This window comes from Bos grunniens, chromosome 11, assembly GCF_055505025.1.
Source record: "Bos grunniens cultivar Pamir isolate PY7600 chromosome 11, Bosgru_T2T1.0, whole genome shotgun sequence".
NCBI lineage: Eukaryota > Metazoa > Chordata > Mammalia > Artiodactyla > Bovidae > Bos > Bos grunniens.
Window position 1 is genome coordinate 63,375,254 of NC_141175.1, and position 22,055 is coordinate 63,397,308.

The following is a 22,055-nucleotide window of genomic DNA, read 5'->3' on the forward strand; positions in this document are numbered from 1 at the left end:
GCTTCATGCTCCACTGGGCAGTGGACAGTACAGGTAGCCCCTGAAGTCACCCAGTCCCGGAGGCTGGGAGGGTGGCTAGGAGGCAAAGAAGGAGGCTCCTGGGGCCCAGCAGGGGCAGTGTGCCCACCAGGCCCATCCTGAAAGGAGGCCCAGGAGATGATGCTTCTTTAGAAATGCATCTTGGGATTTCCCTGGCGGTCCAGCAGTTAAGACTCCATGCTGCCATTGCAGGGAGCACATGTTCGATCCCTGGTCAGGGAACTAAGGTCCTACATGCCACATGGTTACAGCCAAAAAAAATTGTTTTAATGCATCTCGTTTCTTTGTTGGAGTGAAGCCCCCACCACTTTTCCTGCCCAGATCTTGCAAGCAGGGTATTTGCCTGAAATCATTCTCTCTGTTAGGTCAAACATTCCCTTCCACAAACCCCCAAAGTAGCAAAGCACTTATCAGAGGTTCTGAGGATGGTGCCAGGGGCTCAGGATATTTCAAAGAGTCCTGGCAAGTGAGGAGTGCAGTGTCTAAGCCCTCAGCTAGGGCTCACACCACCAAGCTGTTAAAAAATCTTGAAAGTAGAATTTCAGTTAGTCACCTATCTAAGGAGTCCCTAATTGGGCTGGTTTTTCTTTAAAAGGGCCTCCAAATCTCCTCCAGTTTTCATGGCTGGGTGAGTGGGCAGGTGGGACTAAACGAGGAAACCCACCCAAAGCTGCGTAGTTCACCCGTTTTCCCTAAAGCCTTCTCTTGCCCAGAGCTGCTGCTGCTGCTAAGTCGCTTCAGTCATGTCTGACTCTGTGCGACCCCATAGACGGCAGCCCACCACGCTCCCCCATCCCTGGGATTCTCCAGGCAAGAACACTGGAGTGGGTTGCCATTTCCTTCTTCAATGCATGAAAATGAAAAGTGAAAGTGAAGTCACTCAGTCCTGTGCGACTCTTGGCGACCCCATGGACTACAGCCCACCATGCTCCTCCATCCATGGGATTCTCCAGGCAAGGGTACTGGAGTGGGGTGCCATTGCCTTCTCCAGAGCATCAGGTATTAATCAGAGAAAAGAGAACAAAGTGGACCCAGACAGCTGGCCCCTCATCTGGTCCTGGCAGGGCCTCTCTGAGTTCAGCCTGCAGGTTGGCAAAGGGTGTGGAGCCCGTGGCTCCAGGGGTCTTTCCCCGGGGGCTCCTCCTGGCCCCTGACTGCCCACCAAGTGTGCGAGGGCACCCTTCTGTCCGCGGCACCACTCACCACCTGCTTCTTGCCCACAGGTACCTGGCGCTCTATGCCTACAAGCCCCAGAAGAGTGACGAGCTGGAGCTGCGCAAGGGCGACACGTACCGCGTCCTGGAGAAGTGCCGGGATGGCTGGTTCAAGGGCACGGCCCTGCGCACCGGACTCTCAGGCGTGTTCCCTGGCAACTACGTGACACCCGTCTCCAGGTGAGGCCCTCACTACCCGCCTCCTGTGGCCGCAGCCGTGTGGAGACCAGAGACCGTGCCCCGCCTGCTTTCCTTCTGCCCGCTGCCCCGGGGAGAAGGTGGCCGGGAGGAGCTGGAGCACCACACGGGGGCATGTCACAGGGCCGGATCTTGTGGGCACAAGTTCATGCATGTACGTGTGCACACATATGAGTACAGTGGGTGTGTGTGCAAAAGGCACATGCCATTCACACACGTGAAGGAAAGATTTCATGTTCCCAAAAGTTAACCATTATTACTGAGTGGAACATTATGAGTAATTAATTTTTTTCTTTCCTTGTCATTTCCTGTGTTTTACGAATTTATGGTTACATTATTTTTATAAACTGGCAAAAGCAAGTTTAATAGTTAGCTCGAGGTGACCCAGGGTTGTCAGATGTTTTCATGGAGAGGGGCGTCCCCTGCAGGTTTGGTTTAGGGTTGGCCTCGCTCTGGGGAGCCCCGGATGCCTCAGCCCAGTGTTCACAGCCCAGGACCTGCAGAGACCTGCTACAGAACCCCCACCCCACCCCCTGTTAAGACTCCAAGCAAAGTAAACACCCAGACCTGCACTGACACAGCCTGACTTGTACCTTCACAGCAGCAGGCCCGGGAGCCTCATCCCCCATACCCTCCTGGAAAGGCCCACTTGTGAGCCCTGTGGCCCTGTGGCCCTGTGCAGGGAGGCCCTTCTCCCCACAGCTGCTCTGCAGAGGCTCTGCTTGCTCCTACCATGGGTGGCTCCCCGAGCCTCATAGCTGAGATCCAGAGGAGACAGATGGGGAGTTTTTCCGGCTCTTGGACAAATGGAAGGCGTGTGATCCTGATAATGGATCCTAGGAGTTCCCCACCCCAGCCCCACATGCTTGGTGCTGGTGCATGGTTCAAGCTGGCCCGTGCAGGGGGAGGAGCCACTGGGGCCTGTCTCAGAGTCCTGTGCTCCACGGTGTGTCCTGGACTCTCCACATCACTTCCTCTGGAAAGTCTGGGGTAAAACCGCAAACACAAGGCTCATCTGCGCCCTTTCCTGGACTCCCAGGAGTCCCTCATCCAGAAGGAGCCGGGCCCCTGCCTCCTGCTGCCTGCCAGATGTGCCAAGCCCATTCCTTCTGCCTCTGTTTGGGGACACACAGCTGTTTGTTAGACTAAATCAAGGCAGTGACTCTGGAACAAAATATCTGATTAGCATCACTTCCCTGTTTCCTTTGGCTCTTTCACTGGTTGTCACATATGCAGGTGGAGAGACTGTGTGGTTGTCAGGGGCTCTGCTGTTCAGCCGGGCCTCTGGGCACCACATGCCCAGGTCATCTTGGTACTGCTGTAGGACTTGTCCTGGATGGCGTGGCCTCCAGCTCTCAGAGCCAAGCGGCTGAGCGATGCTTCATCAGTCTGTGTGGCGTGAGTGTATCTGTGCCCTCCCCTGACTTCATTCTGTTCATTTCCTCAGGATTCCTGTAGGAGGGGCTGGGCCACCCCGGAATAATGCAGTCGGAGGGTCTCCCCTGGCCAAAGGGATGGCCACAACCATGCACCCAGGCGGTGGGAGTCTGAGCAGCCCGGCCACGGCCCTGAGGCCAGCCCTTCCCCTCACCACAGCCCAGGTCCCAGCTCAGCACCAAGCCGCCTCTCCCCCACTGGGCAGTTGTCTGAGGCACACAGTCCAGCCAGCAGCCAGCCAGGCCCGGAGCGCCGGCCCCACTGGTATGTAGCAGCCTCCTGGGGACCTCACTCTGCTGGAAAATTTGAGGAAGCTGATCTCAGGGACACAAGTTATGAGTGTCCTTTGGCCCAGGTCTTGAGCGGTCCGTGGAGGGGTGCCCTGTAATCATGAATTTATGCTAGTCCTGGGGAACATGTTGACATATCTTCATAGCCTGTCCTGTAGCTGGAATGGATTAGAAAATTCACAGGTGTTTATACACTTCATGCAGCAAGAGGACTGGCTGGACCAGTGAGGTGACCTTGGCACCTCTGGGTGGCCCTGTGAGCCACTGTGGGTCACCTGCATCTACATGCCAGGCATCAAGGGGTCTCCTGATGAGGCAGCAACCCCCCCACTTCCCCGCCCCACCCAGGACAGAGCTGGTAATGAGACCAACCCACAGAGGTGCTTCCTGAGATGCTTTGAGGCTGAGGAGTGATGGCCACTGCTCCTCATGCAGCTTCATCAGTAGAAGACCAACCAGAAGTCAGGACAGTCTAGGTGGCTCCCTGTGTAGCATGAGATGAGAGGAAGTGTGGGGAGGTTCCTGAAAGTGTGAACAGGGTAAATGCATCTTGCTCGGAAGCTTGGCAGTCAGCTAAGAAGAACTGCTAAGCTTGACTCACGTGGTCCTCCTGGGAGCCAGGCCAGTAACTTTCCGACACATAAGCCAGTAACGTTGTCACTGTGTGGTGAACGGGACCCAGGATGGGAGGACCTGCCTCTGAGTTTCATTTAAATGATTCAGAATTCTTTTCCACTCCCACCCTATTCTCAAAAATAATCTCTTTCTCAGAATGTCTTTTTTTTTTTTTCCAAATTATTTATTTATTTTATTTTGGGCTTCCCTGGTGGCTCAGTGGTAAAGAATCCACCTGCCAGTGCACGAGAGCAGGTTTATTCCCTCAGTCAGGAAGACTCCCTGGAGAAGGAAATGGCAACCCACTCCAGTATTCTTGCCTGGGAAATCTTGCGGACAGAGGAGCCTGGCAGGCTACAGTCCAGGGGGTTGCAAAAGAGTCGGACACGACTTAGCAACTAAACAGCAACAACAATTTATTTATTTTATTTTTGACTGTGGGCTGGGTGTTCATTCCTGTGCACAGGCTTTCTCTAGTTGCAGAGTGGAGGCTATTCTTTATTGTGGTGCCCGGGCTTCTCGTGGTGGTGGCTTCTCTTGCTGTGGAGCTCTAGAGCGCCTGAGCTTCAGTAGTTGTGGCACATAGGCTCGGTAGTTGCAGCTCACGGGCTCTAGAGCCCAGGCTCAATAGCACACGGGCTTAGTTACGTGTAGAATCTTCCTGGAGCAGAGATCAAACCTGTGTCCCCTGCATCAGAAGGTGGATTCTTATCCACTGAGCCACCAGGAAAGTCCCCAACAGCAGCCCTACCCTGGTGTCCAGCCTCATGCTGGGTGTTCTCATTCAGCCACAGCAGGCTCTGTACCAAGGAAGCCCTGTGGATGGGCTTGGCCCCGCCTTTGTGTAGGTTTGCTAAGACTCACTTTGTAAATGTGGGAGATGATAAAGGACAGGGAAGCCTGGTGTGCTGCAGTCCATGGGGTCATGAAGAGTCAGACATGACTTAGCAACTGAACAACAAGAGTCCTTCATATATGTTTTTTTTTTCCCCTAAATTAGTGGAAAGTGAGGTCTGTTTTTCACCTGGCCAGTAGGGCCCTGGAGAAGAGCTTGTTGTCTCTGCCCTGGAAGAATCTGCAGCGATATCACCTGTGGCCAACCTCTCGGCCCAGCCATTACCTTCCATCCAGCCATGCTCAGGGCAGCTGATGGTGCTCATTGTAGCCTCCAGCTGTGGATGCAGCCCCTGAGGCCTAGAGATAGCGTGCCCAGGGAGTGCCCACCCACTGCTGCACGGCTGGGGAGACACGCACTGAGGTGCTGGTCTCCTGGGCCTGGAGCTCCCAGGCAGGGCCTCCTGCTTGTGACCCCCATCCATTCCCTGTGCTCCATGATGCTGAGAGCCACGGCAGGCCTGCCTCTCACGGAGTGTACATCCATCCCAGCCACCCAGCTCTGCACCAAGTGCCCTACGAGGGCCTGTCCACACTCCACCATGTCAGGAACCCACCAGTTCAAGGAGGAATATGACCTGCCCATCTCATTTATGGAATGGAATAACAGCAGAATCAAAGAAATCGGCAAGCCAGAGCAGAACAACACTCTCTCGGTCCTCAGTCACCATGGTAACCAGCATGGGTAACAGGCATGCTCTTCCATCTGTTTAATTCACGTGTGGGAGAGTGAGGCACAGGATGGTTTAATGGCATGCTGGGTGTGTTCCAGCCCAGGGCTGGTCCCCAACTCATGTGCCGCAGCCAGGATACAGGATGCCCCCATCATAGCAGTAATTAGGTATCTGGAGTCCCCACAGCATTTTCCACTTCCTTCTGTGTCTGGAGAGCAAGAACATACTCTTGACAGTGTGCACAGGCAGGGGATCGCTCACTGCAGTGACTGCCCCATCTCAGCAAACCCCAGCTCCGGCACCTGGGAGATCCTTGTTAGTGTCCTCAGACCAAACCACAGTCATGGACAAAGGCCTGGTTGCCTTGGCCGTGGTGCCCAGAGGGCAAGGGCCCCACATGGCCAATCATTTATCAGCAAAATGCACTGGGAGAGAGCTGGGTGCACAAGGGTTCTGCTGGGGTCTGGACCCATTTCTATCCCCCACCTTAGAGAGGAAGATGAGGAGACCCAGGTTACAGTGGAGTTTGAAAAGCACTGGGTGGAGGCTTGGGGGGTGTGAAGGTATAGGGAGCAGTGGGGGTGGACCCCCCTCGACCCCTCAGACCAAGGGGGAAGGAGGGGGTGACTGCGGAGGGGGCTGTGGACCATCTCCAGGAGGATGTGATGCTGCCTTGGTTCCTAAAGGACAGACAGAAGTACCCGAGTGGACCAAACAGATGGGGAATTCCGGCCACGAAGGCATGGAGATGAGCAGGACCACAGTTTGTGCTTAGAGTGATTCTGACTGTTTTAGTGTGACTGAGACAGAGGTGGGAAGGAGGAGCAGAGTGTTGGTGACAGTTTCTCTGCAGAGGCAAGGTGGACGTTAGGTCTAAAGCTCAGAGCAGAGCGTGCAATGGTGGAGCACGAGGGAGGCTCTGAGCCCCAGAGGGCAGGCGTGTTGGCGGCTGTGAGGCCTGTGACAAAGCTGAGGGGAGCAGATCGGGCTGTTTCTCTTCCACTGGGTCAAGGAACGTCAGTTTTTATTCTGTGGGCAGCAGGGCTCCTAAGAGGATTTAAAATAATAGATATAACCAGATTTTTATATGTAAGGGAGAAAGCTAGATTTCTGCTTATGGCCAAGATAAAGCAATGAGGTCAGGATTTACCCTCCCACTGGAAACAACTGAAAAAAACAAGGAATATATAAAACAGTGGTTGTGAGACACTGGATACTAGAAGACCAAGGATGGTGATCCATGAGACATGAGAACACAGAGGAAGGAACACAGAGGAAGGCTCACCTCCTGGGGAGAAGGCCAGGTGTCAGCACAGGGAGAGCACGGGGCTAGTCCAGAAGGCTCCCTGGGTGGGGGTATAGAGATGAGGGTCTGGATGACCGAGCTCCAGAGTGTGCAGTGTCCCTGGCTCAGGACACTGAGAACTGATGGGCAGGCATGTGAGGGACCATGTGGGCCAAGAGCACAAAGACTCTGCTGGGAAGTGCCTGTTCCCACCAGCCGGCTCCCAGGACACCAGCCACCGTGCAGAGGAGCTCACCTGGCTGGGGCAGCCGCACCCCGCCCACCTGTGTCTGATGGCAATAATGAAGCACCAGGCATGCAGAAGAGCAGGGAGAACACGCCCCACAGAGATGAGATCAACCAACCAGTCGTCAAAGCTGACCCAGAACAAAGATGCTAAAAAAGATGTCATAATTGTATTTCATATGCTCAAAAAGGTAAGTAGAAACATGGAAGATACTTTAAAGACTGAAATCAAGCTTCTAAAAATAACTACACAGTGTGAGATCAAGAATACACACTGGATGGCATTAATGGCAGATTAGACATTGCTTAGAAAATAGTAGTGAACTTGAAGATCTAGCAGTAGAAACTATGAAACAAAGAGACAAGAGAATTTTTTAAAATGAACAGAGCATCAGTGAGCAGCAGGACAATTTCAAGTTGCCAAATATATTTTTAATTGAAGTCCCCAAAGTAAAGGAGACAAGGGTGGGACAGAAAAATGAGTTGAATAAATAATGACCAAAATTGTTCTAAATTTGATAAAAGCTGTAAACTCATGGATCAGTGACACTCAGGGACTCCCAAGCACAAGGAACATGAAGAAAACTACAACAAGGCAAAGTATGATCAAATTGTTCAAAATCTGTGATGAAGACAACCTTGAAAGTTGCAATAAAGAAAAGATACATAGTGTAGGAAAAAAATAAGGGCGACAGTAGATTTCTTGTCAGGAACACTACAAGTGAGAAGACAGTGGAAAACCTAACAAGTCCCGAAAGAAATGCATCTGTCAAGTTAGGATTCTACACCCAACAAATGTCTCTCATAAATGAAAGCAAAATAAAGAATTATTCAGACACAGTGAAGTTAAAAAGATGTCATCACACACCATGAAAAATGTCAAACAGTAGTCTTTAGAAAGAAGGAAAAACATACCAGGTGGAAACAGGCATCTACACAAAGGTTACAGAACACAAGGTCAACATACAAAAGTCAATTTTGTTTCTCTATGCCAGGAATGATTTTTGGAAATGGGCATTTTAAAAATGATACCAATTTTGATAGCATTAAAAACATAAATTACTTAGGATTAAATCTGATAAAAGATGAATAAGACTTGAACACTCCAAAATATTGGAAATTAAAGAAAGAAATTAAGGAAGTCTTAAATATTTACAGAGATATACTTTATTTAGGAGTAAGAAAACTTAATGTTGTTAAGATGTTTATTCTCCAAAAACTGACCTATGGAGTCAGTGGAGTGCCAATCAAGATCTAACCCAATTTTTTGGTACAGCCTGAAAATCTGCTACCTAGATTCATATAGGCATGCAGAGGACCTTGGTCAAAAAAACAAGTTGAAAGCTAACACTGATTTTAAGACACATTGTAAAGCCGCATTTCTTCACGCCAGGCTTCAACAGTATGTGCACTATGAACTTCCAGATGTTCAAGCTGGATTCAGAAAAGCCAGAAGAACCAGAGATCAAATTGCCAACATCTGTTGGATCATTGAAGAAGCAAAAGAGTTCCAGAAAAACATCTAACTCTGCTTTATTGACTATGCCAAAGCCTTTGACTATGTGGATCACAACAAACTGTGGAAAATTTTTCAAGAGATGGGAATACCAGACCACCTGACTTGCCTCCTGAGAAATCTGTATGCAGGTCAAGAAGCAAGTTAGAACTGGACGTGGAACAACGGACTGGTTCCAAATAGAAAAAGGAGTACATCAAGGCTGTATATTGTCACCCTGCTTTTTTAACTTATATGCAGAGTACATCATGAGAAATGCTGGACTGGATGAAGCATAAGCTGGAATCAAGATTGCCAGGAGAAATAGCAATAACCTCAAATACGCAGATGACACCACCCTTATGGCAGAAAGCAAAGAGGAACTAAAGAGCCTCTTGATGAAAGTGAAAGAGGAGAGTGAAAAAGTTTGCTTAAAATTCAACATTCAGAAAAGATCATGGCATACAGTCCCATCACTTCATGGCAAATAGATGGGAGAACAATGGAAACAGCAACAGACTTTATTTGGGGGGCTACAAAATCACTGCAGATGGTGACTTCAGCCATGAAATTAAAAGACGCTTGCTCCTTGGAAGAAAAACTATGACCAACATAGACAGCATATTAAAAAGTAAAGACACTGCTTTGCCAACAAAGGTCCATCTAGTCAAAGCTATGGTTTTTCCAGTGGTCATGTATGGATGTGAGAGTTGGACTATAAAGAAAGGTGAGTGCTGAAGAATTGATGCTTTTGAAATGTGGTGTTGGAGAAGACTCTTGAGAGTCCCTTTCCATCCTAAAGGAAATTAGTCCTGAATATTCATTGGAAGGACTGATGCTGAAACTGAAACTCTAATACTTTGGCCACCTGATATGAAGAGCCGACTCATGGGAAAAGACCCTGATGCTGGGAAAGATTGAAGGCAGGAGGAAAAGCAGATGACAGAGAATGACACTGACTTGATGGACATGAGTTTGAGTAAGCTCCGGGAGTTGGTGATAAACAGGGAAACCTTGTATTTTGCAGTCCATGGGGTCGCAAAGAGTCAGACACGACTGAGTGACTGAACTGAACTGGACTGATAAAGCCGCAGTCATCAGTGTGGTATTGGTGTGAAGACAAATGACTGGATCAATAAGTACTTTTTCTGAAAACATAAAAGTGTCCATTAATTTGATGAGAGAGGAGTCACAGTTGCTCTTGTCCAGATAACATGATGGAAGAATGGGGTGAGAAGCGGTGTTTCTGGTATGGAAGTGAGTTGAGACTCCTGGAAGAATGAATCATGTGGGACTCCTGCCCCTTGTTCTCGTCACAGAGAGCATGGTTAATTCTGATACTTCAAGAAGCAATTGTGTGGATGTAAACAAAAGGACACAAAAGAGTTGATGTGCTGGCCTCCTGGGCTCCGGGATGAAGCTGATGGTGTTGGCTGACTCTCACCTCCTGCAGAAGACCGACAGGCGGCCCCTTGAGGACGTCTAAGGACGAAGGCCATGCTGAGGGTGGTCAGTACTGAACCCCTTGCTGGGGGTGATCATTACTGAGCCCCCTCCTGGGGGTGGTCAGTATTGAGCCCTTCTTGGGCATGCTCTGTACTGAGACCCCTCCTGGAGTAGGGGAGGGAATGGAGCTCCACCTGGACTTGGAGGTGAGTCTAGCTCTGGCCTGAGGGCGGGGTTAGCTACAGGAGGGGGCAGAATGACGGACAGGAGAAACTGAGTGCATGCCCTGGGCCTGGAGGCTGAGGGGTTGTGTCCAGACAGAGATGGCCCTGAAGTTGTGGACTTTCCAGCATCTGCTCCTCCATGTGACAGGACATGATGGCCTGAGAGTGAGGGAAGGACAGAGGTGACAATAAGCAGATCATCTTTCACTCACTTGCTTTCTGTAAAGCGCCCACTGAACCCAGTACTGGGAGGCGGAGTGGACCTGTGAGAGCCGGCAGGATTCAGGGGCCCAGAGTTACTGAGATGATGGGTTAGAGAAGTGGGGGGCAGACTGAGAGCAATGGCATGTCCACAGTCTTTCCTCCAGCAGCCCACATCTACTCTGGTGTCGCAGACCAGCAGGCTTAGGCGGTAACAGGCGCACATTTGGGTCCTGCCAGGTGGGCGACTGAGGGCCCATGGACTCTAACCCTCGTACCAGTTGTGGAGTGAGCCCCACCTCTCTTTGGAAATGTTCTTTTCTTCTCCAGTGGTTTAGTTCTGTGAAATCTGTACAGGTGTTTTAGCCGAGTTCTCTTTTCTCAGACACAAATATTCTGAAACAATTTTATTCAGTGCTTACTATGTGCCAGGCATCATTCCAGCTGTTTGGAACATGTTAGTGAATGAAACGTGAAGGTCCCACCACGCAGAGCTTACACTGGGGTAGGGAGGTGGGTGGTGAGCCTTCATCAGTGATCGTGGCTGGTGCTTAGCCAGCTCGACCACTGGGTATGGGAGCCAGGGGCTGGGCCGTAACTTCCAGTTCCAGGTGGAGACCGCCCAGCCACACTGTCCAGAGATCCCCTCACATTCAGTGGTGCCTGGTAACCCAGGGCCTCCCCAGGCTTCTTCCAGGCTCCTCCACAGTGTCCACTAAAAAAAATACACACAACCTAAAAGCTGAGAGTTAGGTTTTATTCAGTAGGAATGTTAGGACTCGAGCCCAGGAGACAGCATCTCAGGTGACCCCAAGAGTGCTTTGAGGAGGTAGGGGAGGAGGCAGGCTACATACAAGTTTGCAGGGAGAGGCAGGTAATCTAAATATTAAAATATTATGGTTAATTAAGAGAAAACTATATCTCTCACATGAAGAGATTTAGTGATCCTCTATGTATGGGAAAATTCAAGCGTCCAGGCTTGCTGAAATCATTTCTTTCATATGCACATAGCTATCTGGGGCCAATCCTGCTTTCTTTATTGTTCACAGACTAATTCCTTGTTCACCGTCAAAGAAGGCAAATGTAACGGTGTGGCCGCCTCTCACATCCCCCCAGCTCCTCAGTGCTTACAGGAGAGGAAGCAGCTGATGGCTTCCAAATAGCTGGCTTTGTTTCACCTGGGCTCAGAAATGTGCATTTGGAAAAGGCTGTTTACTGGTAGAGCTTAAAGCAGGAAACATTTCATTTCACTAGGGGCTTCAAGTCTAGAAGGGTTGAACAGGGTGTTTGTAAAACCAGAGTATACTGGTTCATCACCGGCAGACAACTGCAGTTCAGACTGTAGGAACCTGGGAAGGGCCAAGGCGAGGAGGTCGGCAGAGGTTTGTGGGCAGGAGGGATTGCCAGCTGCAGAATGACCTTCCCCCGCCCTCTCCACCCCTCTCTCCTAGCTGCCCACCCGGCCCAGGTCCAGGGCCGGCCGACCGCCACGGTGTCGCCCCTGCGCACTCAGAACTCCCCGTCTCGCCTGCCCGCCGGCCTCAGGCCCCCCGCCTTGGGGTCCCCGCAGCACAGCCCCCAGCCAGTGACGCAGTGCCCCCGGCCGGCCATCCCGCTCGCCTCGGCAGCCTCAGCCGTCACCCCTCCCAATGTCAGCGCCGCCAACCTCAACGGGGAGGCCGGAGGGGGCCCCGCCGGTGGCCTGACCGCATCCAGCCCCACCAGCGCGGGAGGCAGACCAGATGAGAGGAAAAACGAGAAGGTAAGTGCCAAGTGGGTGGTCCTACTTCTTTGGCATCAGACAGCATTTGGGGAGGGCTAGCCAAGCCCAGCGTGCTCGTGTACATCAAAAAAACAAAAACAAAAACAAAAACACCCCCTCCTCAAGACGCTTCAGTTCCTTCTGCGGGAAAGTCGCGGTGAACTACTCGCTCTGCTGGGATTAGACACTTACTGCCAGGTGTCAGGACGTCTAATAACACGTCCACAGACCTCTCATGCATGTGAGCAGTTGCCATCCTCCCCTCAGTGTTCTGTCCATGGGCAGCGCACACTAGGGCAGCGCGGGGCACAGGCCAGGCTCGGGTGCCGGCCTCCTCGTCGGTGTGGCTGGCCCTCAGCTCTTCCCCAGCAGTGAGGAAAGTGGGCTTATTTCAGAAAGAAACTGAGTCTGGGGAGCTGGCTTCAGTCACCATCAGCTAGCGGTCAGCTGAGCCAAGACGGGAGTCCAGATTTCTATGTCAGTGCCGCAGATGGAACTATAATTCAGACCACACGTGTAATTTGCAGTCTTCCTGTAGCCACATTGTGGAAAGTTAAAAATAAGATAAAAAGTGAAATTCATTTTAATGGTGTAATCTACTAGACCCAATATCCAAAAATGTTGTCATTTCAGCATGGGATCTGTATAAAAAAATCGTTGATGAGCCATTTTACCTTTCTTCACTTTTGGTCTTTCAGGGCAAGTGAGACGTGTCCAGTGGTCAGGCTACTGTGCTGCCCAGGCTGTGCTGGACGGCGGGCCCAATCCCCAGCAGGGGTCACTCCCTTTATTGGCCTCGCTGTCCAGGTGGCTTTTTCTCATGCTGTTGGCTCTGCTACAGCCTGGGGTGTTTTTTTTTTTCTTTCTCTCTCTGGTGCACGCTTTTTAAAAATACTTATTCACAAATTTGCGCTGCCCTTGTGGCTCAGATGGTAAAGAATTCTCCTGCAATGTGGAGAGAGTGGGAGACCTGAGTTCAGTCCCTGGGTTGAAAAGATTCCCCTGGAGAAGAGAACGGCTACTCACTCCAATATTCTGGCCTAGAGAATTCCTTGGACAGAGGAGCCTGGCAGGCTGCAGTCCATGGGGTCCCAAAGACTGGGGTACAACTGAATGAGCTTTCACTTTAGGGGCTTCCCTTATGGCTCAGCTGGTAAAGAATCCACCTACAATATGGGAGACCTGGGTTCTCTCCAGGGAAGAGCCCCTGGAGAAGGGAAAGGCTACCCACTCCAGTATTCTGGCCTGGAGGATTCCATGGACTATACAATCCATGAGGTTACAAAGAGTTGGACATGACTGAGCGATTTGCACTTCACTCACATATTTATGGCTTTGAGGGATCTTAGTTGCGGCACTCAGGATCTTCGATCTCCACTGTGGCATGTGGGAGGGATCTAGTTCCCTGACCAGGGATGGATCCCAGGCCCCCTGCATTGGGAGTGTGGAGTCTTATCCGCTGGACCACCAGGGAGGTCCCTGTGGATGTTTTCAGACCCTTCAGTATGAAACCAGCTTTGATTTGAGCATGCCCCTCAAGTAGACAGCATGCTCTCTGGTCCCTTGGGGGCAACACCCGATCCAGATGGTGAGGCTGTCTGCCTAGACCCCAGAGGGTGGTGGGAACGGGGAGCAGAACACCTGTCAGTCAGAGGAGGCCTCCTGGCAGCCTCAGCTGAGCAAAGGCCAAAGAAAGTAGCCAGCGGAAGCAGCCCAAGAGCCGCCGGGAGGCCCCAGGTGGGAGAAGCATGGGGGTCAGACCTGACCAGGGGCGCTCACGTGCCCCCCTCCCCTGCATCCACTCCAAGGTTGACTGCTGGCTCCGGCCAGCACTGTCCGTGGCCCCAGCATGCTGAGGGTCCTTCTGGTGACCCATGTTTGAAAGGACCCTCAGGAGTCACGAGACCAGCTTAGTGGATTTGGACCAATGTATTTTTAGATGGAACAGGACACGCAGCGGGTCGGCAGGCCCAGCACACAGGAGGGTCAGCATGTGTGGGGGTTGGTTGCTATTTGTGCTAAGTCCTGATTTAAAACTTACTTCAGAAACCTCAGAGCCCTGACTGACCCTGGAGGTGCCTCATGCATAGCGGGCATCTGGTGATGTTTGTTGATTGAAGAGAGTTGGAAAAACTGCCGGTAAAGTTCCCCCCGCATGACTTGTAGAAAATTCTTTACTTTATGGGCCAGAATAAAGTTAACTTTCCCCTGGTCGATGAGGGGTATTTCCTTGATGTTTCCCCTGGTATTTCCTTTTCACAGAGTAATAGAGTCTGGGAACCGGAAAAAACTTCCCAAGATCTTCACATTAAACTGTTCATTCTTGATGACCCTCCTAGGTTCAGAGATGCTGAGGCACTTGCCTAGGATCACAGAGCACTGGCTGTGGGGCCAGGCTGAGGACTCTGGTCTCCAGGCTGTCCGGTCCTAGTCCACTGACTTGTGGTAGCCTCCCCTCCCCATGAGACCGTGACTGCTGATGTTTTTGGCTCGTGCAGGACTTGGAGGGCAAGAAGTCTAGGGTAACTGCTGGCAGGAGGTCCTGAGGTCAGCCCAGAAGAGGGGACTGTGAGCCTGGGGCATCTGCCTTCTGGTTGTACATGATTCAAGTACAGCCAGAAGGGGTCCCATGAGAGTGAACCATCTGACCAAAACCACGCAGAAGGTGTGGCCTCCGTGGGCTAAGCCTTTGGGGGTGGGTTTGGGCTGATGGAGGCCAGTGGCTTTCCTGGTGGCTCAGACATTAAAGCTTCTGCCTGCAATGTGGGAGACCAGGGTTCCATCCCTGGGTCAGAAGATCCTCTGGAGAAGGAAATGGCAACCCATTCCAATATTCTTGCCTATATAATCCCATGGACAGAGGAGCCTGGTAGGTTGTAGTCCATTGGGTCACAAAGAGTCGGACACGACTGAATGACTTCACATGGTTCCGTGGTTGGGCCAATGACCAGGGCAGAGCAGGTGGGCCTGCTAACTGTAGGGACCTCATGGTGTAGGGACCAGTTTGCAGGTGAACTGTCCTTTATTAACCACAGCCCCGGATTAAAATTGTGTGTATATATGATGTGAGGGGGGCTTCCCTGGTAACTCAGCTGGTAAAGAATCCTCCTGCAATGTAGGAGACCCAGGTTCGATTCCTGGGTTGGGAAGATCCTCTGAGGGATAGGCTAGCCACTCCAATATTCTTCGGCTTCCCTGGTGGCTCAGATGGTAAAGAATCCGCCTGCAAAGCGGGAGACCTGGGTTCGATCCCTGGGTTGGGAAGAGGAGGGCACGGCAATCCACTCTAGTATTCTTGCCTAGAGAATCCCCATGGACAGAGGAGCCTGGCAGGCTACAGTCCATGAGGTCTCAAAGAGTTGAACAAAACTGAGCAACCAAGTACACCACACATGATGGGAGGGATACAATGACATGTTTAATGAAAACTCAGGAATGTACAATCTGAAGAAATCTTGAAGATGAGGCTTTTTTTTTTTAGGAATTGTCCCTGGACTTTTTTTTTAAAAGATTTTTTATTTTTGGCTGTGCTGGGTTTTCGTTGCTGCATGGGCTTTTCCCTAGTTGCAGTGAATGGGGGCTTCTCTCTAGTTGTGGTGTGCAGGCTTCTCATTGCAGTGGCTTCTCTTGCGGCAGAGGACAGGCTCCAGGGTATTCAGGCTTCAGTGCTTGTGGCACGTGTGCTCAGTAGTTGCGATTCCCTGGCTCTAGAGCACAGGCTCCATAGTTGTGCACACAGGCTTAGTTGCTCTTGACGTGTAGAGTCTTCCCAGACCAGAGATGGAACATGAGTATCCTGCATTGGCAGGCAGATTCTTTACCACTGAGCCACCAAGGGAAGCCCCAAAGTTGAAGCTCTTAAACAACCAGGCACCTTTTCCTAAAGTGAAGAACCACTGGTTTGTGAATTTATTTCCCCTATTGGGCATCCATGCGCCAAGCAAGCCGCTGCCCGTGCTGTTTCTAAGATGTAGATTAGGAGGAGGGTTTTGTCGGCTCTGTAACCAGTGTATCGGTTGTTGCCAAAGTGTTTTCATTTTCAAGACAGGCCCTGGCTTTCTGTTCCAGTGCCCCTAGCCCTGCCAGCCCCACCAGCAGGACACGGGGAGGCATCCTGCAGACATCATACCCAGTGGGGGAGTGGACTGGGTCTGACCTCACCAGGACTGGCATCCCCTGCAGGCCCTAACATCACACTGACCTCTGCGGGGAGGATAGGCCCACACCCTGCTCTCGATCAGCGCTGCATCCCCAGTGGGGCTCAATTACGCAGGAAACTCACTGAGCACACAGCCCAGGAGGCACATTCTCAAGGGCTTCAGGAACCCTGTCCACCCCACGAATGAGTTGCTGAGGAGTCCGGCGGTCATCTGGCCCCCACAGGCCATGGAGACCTGCGTCCTCCCTGGGACGTGCATGCTGGGCAGTCCTGCCTGCTGCGGTGCTGGAGTTGGTGCCCTGGCAGGCGGAGGGCCCTTTGCTGACTGCCCCAGGCCTCTGGAGGCCTCATGACCTCAGCCCTTCACCTCGGCTCCCTGCAGCTGGACTGCTGGTGGGAGGAGGTGGGCTGGCGTGAGGCAGGTGAGTGGTCCTCGGGCAGACAGCGAGCCCATCCTGAAAGCACACATCCCCACTGTCAGAACAGTGAGGCTTTACAGGCAACTTACTACTGGAGAGAACGTGCCATCAGAGCGTTCCTCCCCCGGTGACATGGGTAGGTTGTAGACCCTGAGTAGGACAGTCCAGGCCCCTCTGGTCTGTGGAGAGCTCAGAGGCAGCCTGGGACCTTCTCTGCACTCTCCCAGGAGGGCCTGGCCAACCTCCAGGCCTCCCTCTGAGGCCCCTGGCCCTTGTCCTGTGCTGAGCCTCAGTCCACCAACTTCTGGGCCTCAGCTCTGTGTGGTGCTGGTGAGCTTTCAGGGCGTGATGCACACCTGTGGGGCCAAGGCCAGGCATCTGGTAACCCCCTGGAGTAAGGCCAGGCCTTGGTGCTCAGCCAGTGCCCATGCCCTCTCCTCGGGCCTGTTGGTCAGCTTCTCCTACTGGGTGCCCAGGACATCAGGGTGGCGGGCAGGAGCCAAAACTACTTACTACACAGCGAGTGGAGCTTGAATTTGGAGAAGGAGGGCCCAGATGAATGGATGTGTGTGAAAGGGGTGGAGTCTCACATCACTGCCCCCGTAGGGGCTCCAGGGGCTTCCCCTGCTTGATTCCTGCATCAGTGAGGTAGCGGCATGGCATCTGCCACCATGGGGTTTGGAAGGAGGAAGTGCTCATTCGTGCTTTGTTGTTCCGTCACTCAGTCGTATTTGGCTCTTTGCAACCCCATGGACTGCAGCATATCAGGCCTCTCTGTCCTTCACTATCTCCCAGAGTTTGCTCAGATTCATGTCCATTGAGCCAGTGATGCCATCCAACCATCTCATCCTCTGTCGTCCCCTTCTCTTGCTTTCAATCTTTCCCAACATCAGGGTCTTTTCCCATGAGTCGGCTCTTCACATCAGGTGGCCTAAGTACTGGAGTTTCAGCTTCAGCATCGGTCCTTCCAATGAATATTCAGGGTTGATTTCCTTTAGAACTGACTGGCTTGATCTCCTTACATACATGCTTAGCATAGGTATTTGGACGAAAGTATTAGGAACCATTATTAGGTATCTGACAGTTCACTGAAGGCCAGATCCCATAAGAATCGTGGGTTAGATATAGATGCACAGCTTCTATTCCTGAGGCTCCTGAGGAAAGATTAAAAGGGGATTTGATTTTGCAGTTTCAGAAAAAGGACACCTAACGTTGCCAAACCAAGAGATGCTGCCTACTTGAAATGAACCTGGGCCGGTTGGCATTCTGTTTGTGAAACAGTACTTGTTCATCTCCACACTGGAGGCTCCATTTCCTGTGCCACCAAGAAACACGGGTGTAAAGGGGTTTTTAAGGTCTTAGTTTCACACCTGACATTTAGCCTGAAGGATGGATGACACCCAAGAAAACTATTCCAGTCAGAAGTTGGGTTTTTGCTGCAAAACATTAAACCAAAATTCATTTTTTCAGAGTGTTGAAGTTTTTTTTTTTTTTTGGCTGTGCTGGGCCTTTGTTGCTTCGGGCTTTCTCTAGTTGCTGTGGGTGGGAGCTACTCTCCGTTGTGGTGCTCAGGCTTCTCGTTGTGGTGACTTCTCATTGCAGAGCACGGGCTTCTAGGTGTTCGGGCTTCAGTAGTTGTGGCAAATGGGCTTAATTGCCCCAGGGCATGTGGGATCCTTCCAGGCCAGGGATTGAACCTGCGTCCCTTGGATTGGCAGGCAGATTCTCAACCACTGGACCACAAGAGAAGTCCCCCAAATTCATTTTTAAAATAGCAATAAACTCTACAAATGGAAAAGAATTTGTGACTCCGTCTAGTCAAGGCTATGGTTTTTCCTGTGGTCATGTATGGATGTGAGATTTGGTCTGTGAAGAAAGCTGAGCGCTGAAGAATTGATGCTTTTGAAGTGTGGTGTTGGAGAAGACTCTTGAGAGTCCCTTGGACTGCAAGGAGATCCAACCAGTCCATTCTGAAGGAGATCAGCCCTGGGATTTCTTTGGAAGGAATGCTGCTAAAGCTGAAACTCCAATACTTTGGCCACCTCATGCGAAGAGTCGACTCATTGGAAAAGACTCTGATGCTGGGAGGGATTGGGGGCAGGAGAAGGGGACAACAGAGGATGAGATGGCTGGATGGCATCACTGACTGGATGGACGTGAGTCTGAGTGAACTCCGGGAGTTGGTGATGGACAGGGAGGCCTGGCGTGCTGTGATTCATGGGGTCGCGAAGAGTTGGACACGACTGAGCGACTGAACTGAACTGAACTGAAGTTTCCCAGGAGGGCAAATGTTACTGTAACTAATCAGGATGGCAGACATTTGACACCTGAACATCCAGGGCAGCCAGGACAGCTGGCTGATGGTACAAAAGGTGGACATCCAAGTACATCCGAGTGGCCGTGGGCCATGGGCCCAAGAGATGCAACCTCAGCTAGAATTATCTGGTACAGAATTCCAGCCCAGCACTAGTGCTGTCTTCTGAGACCACTGTGTCCTCATCAGACGTGGGAGACTTTTTTTCCAGTCCTTCATGCCCAGGGAGTCTCAGCTGATGGAATCAGTTCAAGAGAAAAACTTGGGCACAGCCCATAAACCAAAGGTAGTGCCCACAGGAGACCGGGCCAGCAGGTGGCCCTCAGGAACTGCAGTGCCTTCCCGTCTTGTCACACACGCCATCGTGCAGGCAGCTGTGTGGAGGCAGGGCAGCATCCCCACCTTGGGACAGGACAGGAGCTGTAGACCTGCACTTCCCTCCAGGGCGAGGTCACTGTGGGGGCAGGCTTGACTGTTACGGGCTCGTATTTCCTTCCGGGCCACATCTTAATAAATTACAAGACATGTTCGCCTGTGGCATGGGAATGAAGCACATTCATCTTTTTAGAGGATTCACTCTCTTTCCAACCATATCTCAAGTAGAACTGATGGGTCAATTTAAAGAAAATGTTATCACTTCACGGTCTCTTTGTAAGACTAGCAGTTGCGGCTGCGTTTCTGGCTGCATCCACTGTCTTCTAATGTCTTTGCTTTTTATCACCTTAGACAAGTCCCGGAAATTTCTGTTTAATGCTAAGATGGGAAAAAGTGAAAAAGCTGGCTTAAAACTCAACATTCAGAAAACTAAGATCATGCCATCCAGTCCCATCACTTCATGGCAAATAGATGGGGAGACAATAGAAACACTGACAGACTTACTTTCTTGGGCTCCAGAATCACTGCGGTTGGTGATTGCAGCCATGAAATTAAAAGACGCTTTGCTCCTTGGAAGAAAAGCTATGACCAACCTAGACAGCGTATTAAAAAGCAGAGACATTTATTTGCTGACAAAGGTCTGTCTAGTTAAAGCTATGGTTTTTCCAGTAGTCATGTATGGGGCTGAGAGTTGGACCATAAAGAAGGGTGAGTGCCGAAGAATTGATGTTTTCGAACTATAGTGCTGGAGAAGACTCTTGAGAGTCCCTTGGACTGCAAGGAGATTAAACCAGTCAATCCTAAAGGAAATCAACTCTGAATATTCACTGGAAGGACTGATGCTGAAGCTGAAGCTCCAATATTTTGGCCACATGCGGCGAAGAGCTGACCAATTGGAAAAGATCCTAATTCTGAGAAAGATAGAAGCCAGGAGGAGAAGGGGGCGACAGAGGATGAGATAGTTGGATAGCATCACTGACTCAATGGACATGAGTTTGAGCAAGCTCCAGAAGATGGTGAAGAAAGCCTGGTGTGCTGCAGTCCATGGGGTCACAAAGAGTCGGACATGCCTGAGCAACCGAACAAAGATGGGAATAATGTCTTCTGCTGATTACAAAAGCCTTTCTTCATTATTGGTTTGTTCAATCAGAGTTCCACAGAGAAGCAGAGTGAATAGAGAGAGGTGCATTTATGCACCTCAGGGCCTGGGTTAATGCTCATCTGAGGGACTGGGTGCTGTGATGATCATGGAGGCTGGAAGCCGAAGACCTTGGTGCCGACAGGCTGAGAGAGGTTGGGGATCAAGATGCTATCTGGAGGCAGAAGGTCTTTCCCAGGAAACCTTGCTTGTTCCCTCGGCACGTGACCGCTGGCACCGGCCACCTGGCCATCAAGGCCCATGCTGCAAGGAGCCTGCTTTCCTGAGGCCCCAGCTTGTGGAGTTGACCACATCTGGACACACCTTCCCCACAGCATCCAGACGAGGGGCTGACCACTGGCCCCACAGCCTGGCCAACCTGCCACACAAAGCACCCATCATGGTGTACCCTGTTAGCTGGGCCCTGAGCCCAACTCTGACCCAGCCTCGTCTCTGAGTAAAGACAGCGAAGGGGCTTGCTTCTGCTGATGTGAGATCACTGTGCTGCGAGCCACTGGGATGAGCTAATCCCCACAGGGGGATGGCAAGTCCTCCATGATATTCGTGTTTCTCCATGGTGTCTTGTAACTGCAAGCCCGAGGTATAAAGTCAGCACTGCTGATGTTCTGTGATGAGGAATGGGAGAGTGAACAATCAACAGTATTTTATAGGTACACACACACGGCTGCATTCCTAACAGAACAAGGAAATCTCTGTGCCGACCACAGCACTCGTGTCTGTAACTGCCTCTCCTACCACCTGCTCCGTTGCCCCTTTGCCTCCAGCGAGCAACTCAGCTGCCGTGGTTCTGATCTGGGGACTCAGGGCTCCATGCTGAAGGGTCTGGGCCATCAGCTGTCCTGCCTGGGTGGGCTGTTGTCATTTCCCAATGACCCTGAGCATAGGGCATGGTGACACTGAGATGCCCCAAGGGGTCTCCTGGATCCAGACTCACTGGATCTTCAAGAGGTCACTGCACCACTCTGTCAGGCTGCCTGCTTGTGGACGGTGAGGGGCAGGGTGAGACCAGTGAATTCCACGAACAGGGGCCCATTGTCATGCTTGATTTTTTTCCAGAAGCATTGCTATGTAGAGTATCGGAGTATCGTGATGCTGGGTAAGGTATTCCCTGAGTCCATAGACAGGAGTTTTGGCAGAAGCATTGTATGTGGGGAAGGAGCCATGAGTCCAGAATAAGTGACTCTTTCAGTGGGAACTAAAAGCTGCCCCATCTGCGGTAGAAGTGGTCCCTTTTAATCAGCCTGCCGCCAGGGGGCACTCATCGCCCAGAGGGCAGGGCGTACTGGGGGCTCAGTGCTGGTCTCTGGCAGACTGGGCAGTCGGCAGTGGCTGCAGCCAGGAAGCGCTGGTGGGAGGACACCTGTGATATTGAGCCCACACGTCACCTCTGTCCCTACCACCATGGTCACTTTGATAGGACTGGCTGGGGAGAGAGCTGACTGGTGGCCACAGGATGGGTCATGAGCCCCTCCTCGCTGAGGTCACCTTGGGAGCATACACACGGGACACAAGTTATGTTCGTGTTTTCTGCCCATTCAGAGAAGGCTGTCACGTGACATGAGAAAGCCACTTGTGTGGAAAACAAGGCTAGGCTTATCTACAAGACCTG

The 22,055-nt window shown here is 51.5% G+C and overlaps 1 protein-coding gene across 2 annotated transcripts in view; it reads left to right on the plus strand.

Moving 5' to 3' along the window:
• SH3RF3 (SH3 domain containing ring finger 3) overlaps positions 1 to 22,055 on the plus strand; it is a 162,116-nt gene that overhangs the window by 121,254 nt on the left and 18,807 nt on the right. For both annotated transcript variants that reach the window (XR_015136850.1, XM_086326729.1), the window contains exons 6-8: positions 1,263 to 1,433; positions 2,899 to 3,152; positions 11,710 to 12,020. Coding sequence is in view for 1 of the 2 variants with exons in the window: in XM_086326729.1 (XP_086182855.1) it covers positions 1,263 to 1,433; positions 2,899 to 3,152; positions 11,710 to 12,020 (736 nt within the window). In the remaining variant the exon portion in view is untranslated. The remainder of the gene's footprint in view (positions 1 to 1,262; positions 1,434 to 2,898; positions 3,153 to 11,709; positions 12,021 to 22,055) is intronic.